A 7,615-nucleotide genomic window follows, 5' to 3' on the forward strand; every position below is an offset into this window, starting at 1 on the left:
TTCCATAACAGTGTAAGTGTGTATCTATCTAGTTTAAACATTCTGACATACAAAATATATCTATTCCATAACAGTGTAAGTGTGTATCTATCTAGTTTAAACATTCTGACATACAAAATATATCTATTCCATAACAGTGTAAGTGTGTATCTATCTAGTTTAAACATTCTTACACACAAATATATCTATTCCATAACAGTGTAAGTGTGTATCTATCTAGTTTAGATATATTTTTATGTAAGAATGTTTAAACTAGATAGATACACACTTACACTGTTACGGAATAGATATATTTTTTATGTAATAATGTTTAAACTAGATAGATACACACTTACACTGTTATGGAATAGATATATTTTTATGTAAGAATGTTTAAACTAGATAGATACACACTTACACTGTTACGGAATAGATATATTTTTTATGTAATAATGTTTCACCAATGACGTAATACTGCAAGGCGAAGAACAAAGCTATGTAAATACTGTGTATATTAAATATGAGGGACCTGATCTAACGATTTCATTAACTTCTGTTGTTAAGAACAAAGCGATGTAAATACTGTGTATATTAAGTATAAGAGACCTGATCTAATGATTTCATTAACTTCTGTTGTTAAGAACAAAGCTATGTAAATAATGTGTATATTAAGTATGAGGGACCTGATCTAACGATTTCATTAACTTCTGTTGTTAAGAACAAAGCGATGTAAATACTGTGTATATTAAGTATGAGGGACCTGATCTAACGATTTCATTAACTTCTGTTGTTAAGAACAAAGCTACGTAAATAATGTGTATATTAAGTATGAGGGACCTGATCTAACGATTTCATTAACTTCTGTTGTTAAGAACAAAGCTATGTAAATAACGTGTATATTAAGTATGAGAGACCTGATCTAACGATTTCATTAACTTCTGTTGTTAAGAACAAAGCTACATAAATACGCCCTTCCTGGGTATTGGAAAGCTTGTATAATGACAATAACAAGACAAAGAAATAACCATGAATATTTCAAGATAATTTTTATTGTTGAAAATGAGTCTAAACCACATCTAAAAATTTAAAAGTGACTACTTTTTCTCTTTTCTTTCGTTTTTAACTTTTTTTTCTTTTCTGTCTGAGGAAAGATCACTTGACTTGTACGATTTAATGGATCTTCTGAGCCACAGGATAGCTCACGAGTTTGTAAAACATCCTTTTTTCCCTTTCTGTGACTTTTCTTTTTCTCTGAAGTTGGCGATTGGAGCCCGTTGCTTCTTTCATTCTCATTGGTTTCACTTGCTGATGGCTGTAGAGGCTCAAGAGTGAGTTTTTTATTTTTTTTCTCTCTCACGATAGATGTATTCACATTATCTGTTGCCATGTGATCTCTGATATCATTCTGAGATTTTTCTAATAATGAATTATTTTCGTGATTTTGTTGAATTTCTGGGTCCTCTTTGTTAAATTTTGATTTTTTTGAAGGAGAGTAAATGTCTGTGTTAATGGCAGATTTTCGTTTAAATGTCTCCCTTTCTGGTTTTTCGGATTCTTTGTTGGAAGTCTGCTTGGATTGTACACTTAATTCACTGTCAGAAAAAGATGTTTAGCTCATTAATACGGAAGAGACATAATACATTATCTCAGGTATCACAGTAAATATCGGAAACATCATAAAACTTAATCACAATTATTATTCAAGACAAAATTAAGGTGATGCACTACTGAATGTCTGTACAAACAAGAAATTAAAATTCACAAAAAAAGATTTCATAATATTGATTTATAAACTGACAATCTCGTTACAATTATTAAACAAAGTGTTCAACATTGTAGAAAAAAATGAGTGTACTGGAAGGACACGACCATCACAAACTTACTTTTTATGTAGTTACACACACACACACACAAAATCTGTCTTAAAGTATAAAATAACATAGCTAACTTAACAACCTTCTATAAAATTAGTTTGATTAAAAAATTTCTTGAATATTTCCAAGGTTAATGTGTATAACAATCTTAAAAAATGTTGGTTTCCACATAAAAAAGTGACTAGTCTTCAAATATTTACAACAAAAATGCCATAAGTCGTATGCTAGCTAGATACATTAAACACTTAATAATTACAAATAAATGTTAATGAGGACACTCGTTAAGTTATGCTATTAATATGTCGCAAAGTAAGTAATAAATGACAACCCAGCACGCGAGGAGTTTAAAAATTTAAATCCTAGACGTTTGCAAAATACGTCAAGTCCGTTTGTTTTAATGACAATAACGTACATCAGTTTTATAAATATAAAAGATTACCTTTTGATTTAAGAGTTGGTAACAGCGAGTCACAAGAGAAGATCCAAAATGGAATAAAAAAAAAAAATGTCATTATTTTTGTTAGATTCCTCTTGCAGCAAGTTATGAAGATGACTTCAGAACAGAGGTTATTGAATTTGGCTAAATGTACTTAAGTACATGTTGTCGGAACACAAAGACCGAGCTTACCCTCCAAGTTTGGCAACCAACTTCCTCCACGTGTGTTGACCTCGCTTTTCTAGACGTTTCCGCTCCTTACCACTGATACCAGTGAGAATGGACAGAAGGTTCGGATGATCTCGGAGAGGACACTGTTACGGAATAGATATATTTTGTATGTAAATACAATCTTGAGAACGATGTAAAAACCTTCTTTGGACTGATTATCATTAATAAAAAAAATCTGTTTACCTTTTAAAGTTCATATTATAAAAAACTACTTTAAATAACTTCAAAGTATTAAAGTACTCTGACGGCGTATGACATGAACAAAAAATATATTGGAAGATTAACGTTAATTAGATTCAAACCGAAACCAAAGATTCCAACTACCACCACATAAACATTTTCAATAAAGAAGAACATAGCATACAAACAACAGTTGAAAAGGTTTTGTACGTTAAAACTTTGACGAATTAGTGTTACGAAATAATATCGTCTGGACATTGTAGGTGGTATTAGCTACATTCTTCATTTTGTGTCACGAAATAATATCGTCTGAACATGTAGGTTGCATTAGCTACACTCCTCATTTTGTGTCACGAAATAATATCGTCTGAACATGTAGGTTGTATTAGCTACATTCCTCAAACTCTTACGTTCGTTAATAGCTTGATTTTTTTGCGAAAAATGACCTCCGTTTATAACTATTCTTGAATGGCCACCTCTTAGCTCAGGTGTGGCTAACCTGCCATTTAGAAAACATCCCGCGTTGTGGGACATGTTATAAACTTTATTTGGTTTTCTACAAACGTGTGTATCGTCATTAACATAAATGTCGGATCATTGGTTACTTCTTTCCTTTTGAATACTTGAAACTCTCTTTTATATTCCTCTTGGACTTTAGTTTGGAATGCTTTATTAAATTAGTGGCATCTTACTCAGAATTCAAAACCTATAATCGTCACAACTGCTAACAATAAAAAAATTGGTGTTGTAGAGCTAACCTTCAGTAGAAACCTTGTTAAGAAAAGAATAAAAAGGCAACACAGTGGACTACCTAGGCCCTGTTAATCACAGGCTTGTTAACTACAAAGAAAACAATATGCTATTTGGGCTCTGTTCACTGTAGAGAATAGAAATCCAGATTCTAGCATCATTACTCCATAAATATATATGAGAGTGGAGATTTAGAGATCAGCCAGAAATGTTACTATACTGTCATGTAAATAGACAAAATTAACTGATTACTTCCGCAGATTATAAATAGTTTATACTTATTACTTTATATATTAATATAACACAGTTAGCGAGGATTGAAAGCATTAGTTTCATCCACATTTATTTTAGCAATAATTCGGTAACTTACCTGTTCCCGGCTCAATAGCAAGTAATAAATAGTATTATTTATAATTGAATAAATAACTTGATTGTTGAAATTCAATTGAATTAGCAGGTTATTATCTTTGAAAACTTTAAACTAAAATCTGGTAATCAAGTCAGTTTATATTAATACAACAACAAAACGAAATTCCTATACAAAGGGTTATCTGTGCTGTACCTACCACGGGGGTATCGAAACATGGTTTTTAATGTTAGGCCTTCAGACTTACCACTGAAACACGGCGGAAGGGGTGCTCTTTTACGTCTGTTTATTGTTAAAAAAAAACAACAAAAAAAAAAACGAAGGTTTAGCTAGAACGAGAAAACGACACTTGAAGTCTTTGTTGATGAAATCAAGAGTTGGAACTAATCTGAAACATTTTATTTGAATTTATTATGAAATTTCTACAATATAAAATGTAGGCCTCAATAAATATATTTACTTCCGTTTCCCAGACATTCTGATAAAAAATACAAACATGACAACTTTAAGCTGATATTGAAACACCTTAACTTCCACTATATTTTTTGGCTAATACAGAATTTTGGGGATGGTGTTGAACAAGAATATAAGCATAGTGATGGAATATTTATTAAATCTCTTAGGTTAGTAGTTTAAATATTAGCATCAACGATAGCCCTCAACTCGAGTTAGCCACACTTCTGGTTTCTAAGAAAGTTTAGGCTTAATAATGACCATGTAAATAATAATAATAATATATTATTAGATTCCTGCTGTAGAATTAATCCTTACGCTAATGACCTTTGATAGAGTTGACCCCTAGCAGTAATGCTGCTTTAGCGTAATTTTTACGCTACTGACCTATGACAGAGTTGACCGCTATCAGTGCAGACTCTATAACCTACTACTCTTAACACCTATATCTATTTTTGTTCCTAATTATGTATATTTTTATTATTTAATATGAATGTTTTACCCATCTTTAATGCCTGATATCATAATATATAATAAAGATAGTGAGTACATCACAGAAATTGAAATAATACTGACGTTGCAAGTTCATTACACAAGTGAAAATTGGGCTAAGAGGTCAAGTGTAATCCCTTAGGTTCAAATGTAGTCATCACTAATTTTGAGCTCCAGAGGGAGAGCAACAGTTCAGCAGCACCCTCCGCTACAAGGGCTTTGTATGACTCTTTGAAAGGGGCTATTAATTATCACTTTTATAACACGCGTACAGCTAAAAGTGCGAAGTGTGTTGAGTAGTATCATGCCTGATACATTAACCATTAGACTAAGCGCGACCCCGTTAGAGAACTACTTTACAGTAAAATATACGATAATAACAATAAGTAATGAAATAATATTAACACAGTGCGTTACACGAACGTTTTACCATAAAATATTTAACAGGGTGTGTTTTAAACGTAACAAATATAAAATTTCAGGTCAGAAACTGGAACTCCTTTGTCTCTTGAAATCCAAGAAGAACCGGAAAATAATTATAAAGCTGGAGAAACTCCGCTATTTGAGGACCCTTCTTGGAATGAACGAACTACTGAATGTCTCCCAGAAAGAAAACCTCCTGCTTTTAGCAGATTGTAAGTCTTTTTTGTTGTTATTTAAGCGCAAAGATGCACAATGGACTGGGCTATCTGTGCTGTGCTCACCACGGGTATCGAAACCAGGTTTTAGAGTTATAAACCTTCAAACTTATTGCAAAGTCACTGGGATGGGGGTTTATTTTTGGAAGCAGTATTTTTTCATTTTCTTGAGCCAGTTAATGTCACAACTCTCTAATTGTTTTCAGTGATTACTGCTATACACGAGGGCTAGTTGTTACAGCGATTATTGTTTTTGTCTGTTATTAAGCATAAAGCTACACAAAGGGTTATCTGTGCTCTGCCCACCACTGGTATCGAAACCCGGTTTCTAGCAGTATAAGTCCGCAGTCATACCACTAGGGGCTACACCGATTACTACTGTAATGTGTCGTAAGATAGTACTCCTGTGTGTGTTTTCTTATAGCAAAGCCATATCGGGTTATCTGCTGTGTCCACTGAAGGGAATCGAACCCCTGATTATAACGTTTTAAATCAAAAGACTTACCGCTGTCCCACCAGGGGGACAGAACTCCCGAATCTCTCGTATCTTTACAATATTATATAATTTTTTCGATTTATACTGTGACTCTGTTTATAATAAAAACAACTATTGAATAACTTTAAATTTGTCTTAGTCATGTTTTTTTTTTTATAATTGGATGAGTAAAAAAAATTACTGACATTGATACCCTCCAAGTTATTAATAATTATATTTTTCGGATTCTTAGTTTATGAAGTTATTACATAAAAAAAGGATAAAAGAAAAAAATGCATTATACGTTTTTTTGGTAATTTTGCCCAAAAGGCTTAGTGTTATAAAGATCAATTATTTGGTCAAATAGTACGAAGTAAGATCTTGCAAAGTTCTGTAATTATTACATAAATATGATTTATCTAAAAACTTCACAATTTATGGTCCTGAAAAAACATCGATACGTTTAGCTATAGTTTTTTTCCTGTTATGTTAAAAAGTTGGGATTCTTAATATTATTTTTTATTATTGCAGATGGAATTGGATTCATTGGGATACTCCAACGGATTGCTTACTCCTAATGCCTTCTTCCATTGCTCTCCCTTCTACGGGAATAGTCTAAAAATTATCAAATATAAATCTCATAATGAACTTCGTAACTGCAAACCTGTTTCAAGATTTTCTAGTTAATCGTGTAATTATTTTGAACCAAAACTATCAGTTGTGGTTTCGAACTTCTTATAGCCAGTTTTATATCACTGTTAGCAGGCTAATGACGTATAGGCTAGGCTTCGTATTTAAATTGACAAAACCACGAAGCCCAGAAATAAAAACAAAAAACACCCCCCCCTCACAAAATAGAAACACAAGCGCCCCTAGTGACTATAATTAGCAATCGAGAGAAGATGGATTATTAACTTATTTATTTAAATATACCTTAAAGCAGCCTAGTTAAACCAACTTCGTCCCTCATCTTATGTCAGCCACATACTTTTTTCTAAAGTACAGTGTTATTTACCAGTATTTTTCCCGCCATTATTTTACTAAGACAATATTGGTGTCACATTCATTCCTTGTGATATTAATAATGAATTTTAGTCACGAGAAATGATCATTTATGGCGGTAGGAGGAGATACCACTCTACACTAATAATTCGCTACATTGTGTGCTACTGTTTCAAAGAGAAAATTGAATCGTCAGCTATCCTCTCACTGCTGGTAAATATCAACAAAGAGAAATTTGAACCGTTAATTAACCCTTTCAATGCTGCTAAATATCAACATTAATTTCTTACGGAATAAATATAACGTGTTAAAATGTTTTATGATTAAGAAACATTGATGATTTAATCGACAAGATGAAGCCTAAATAGGAACGTGTAAATAGTGTTACCTATACATGTATATATATATATATATAATACACACACACATACTTACGGTTATAAGTATATATTATTTTTACTTTTGCATCTGAATTATTAATGACAAAATACTTGCACAGAATTAATAAACTTTTTAGTTAGTAACTTATTTAAAATAAACTGTTACCACTTCATTTGTTTATGTCATCTATTTTTACAGCCATCGTTTTACGCTTATTATTAAGAATGCTTTTCACTTACAGTCAACTCTGTCAAAGGTCAGTAGCGTAAAATTACGCTAAAGCAGCATTACTGCTAGGGGTCAACTCTATCAAAGGTCAGTAGCGTAAGGATTCATTCTACAGCAGGCTCACTTACA

General features: G+C 32.2%; 2 protein-coding genes across 2 annotated transcripts in view; one reads left to right on the forward strand and one right to left on the reverse strand.

Moving 5' to 3' along the window:
• LOC106466393 (RILP-like protein 1) overlaps nucleotides 1-5,329 on the forward strand; it is a 16,740-nt gene extending 11,411 nt beyond the window's left edge. The window contains exon 4 of the mRNA XM_022394393.1: nucleotides 5,245-5,329. Coding sequence (XP_022250101.1) covers nucleotides 5,245-5,274 — 30 coding nt within the window. The 3' untranslated portion in view covers nucleotides 5,275-5,329. The remainder of the gene's footprint in view (nucleotides 1-5,244) is intronic.
• LOC106466395 overlaps nucleotides 1,017-7,615 on the reverse strand; it is a 17,755-nt gene continuing 11,156 nt past the window's right edge. Inside the window, exons 11-12 of the mRNA XM_013926678.2 lie at nucleotides 2,482-2,603; nucleotides 1,017-1,571 (exon numbers count right to left, since the gene is read on the reverse strand). Of these exons, the coding sequence (XP_013782132.1) occupies nucleotides 1,064-1,571; nucleotides 2,482-2,603 (630 nt within the window). The 3' untranslated portion in view covers nucleotides 1,017-1,063. The remainder of the gene's footprint in view (nucleotides 1,572-2,481; nucleotides 2,604-7,615) is intronic.

Source organism: Limulus polyphemus, unplaced genomic scaffold (assembly GCF_000517525.1).
Source record: "Limulus polyphemus unplaced genomic scaffold, Limulus_polyphemus-2.1.2 Scaffold2247, whole genome shotgun sequence".
NCBI classification, from domain to species: Eukaryota; Metazoa; Arthropoda; class Merostomata; order Xiphosura; family Limulidae; genus Limulus; species Limulus polyphemus.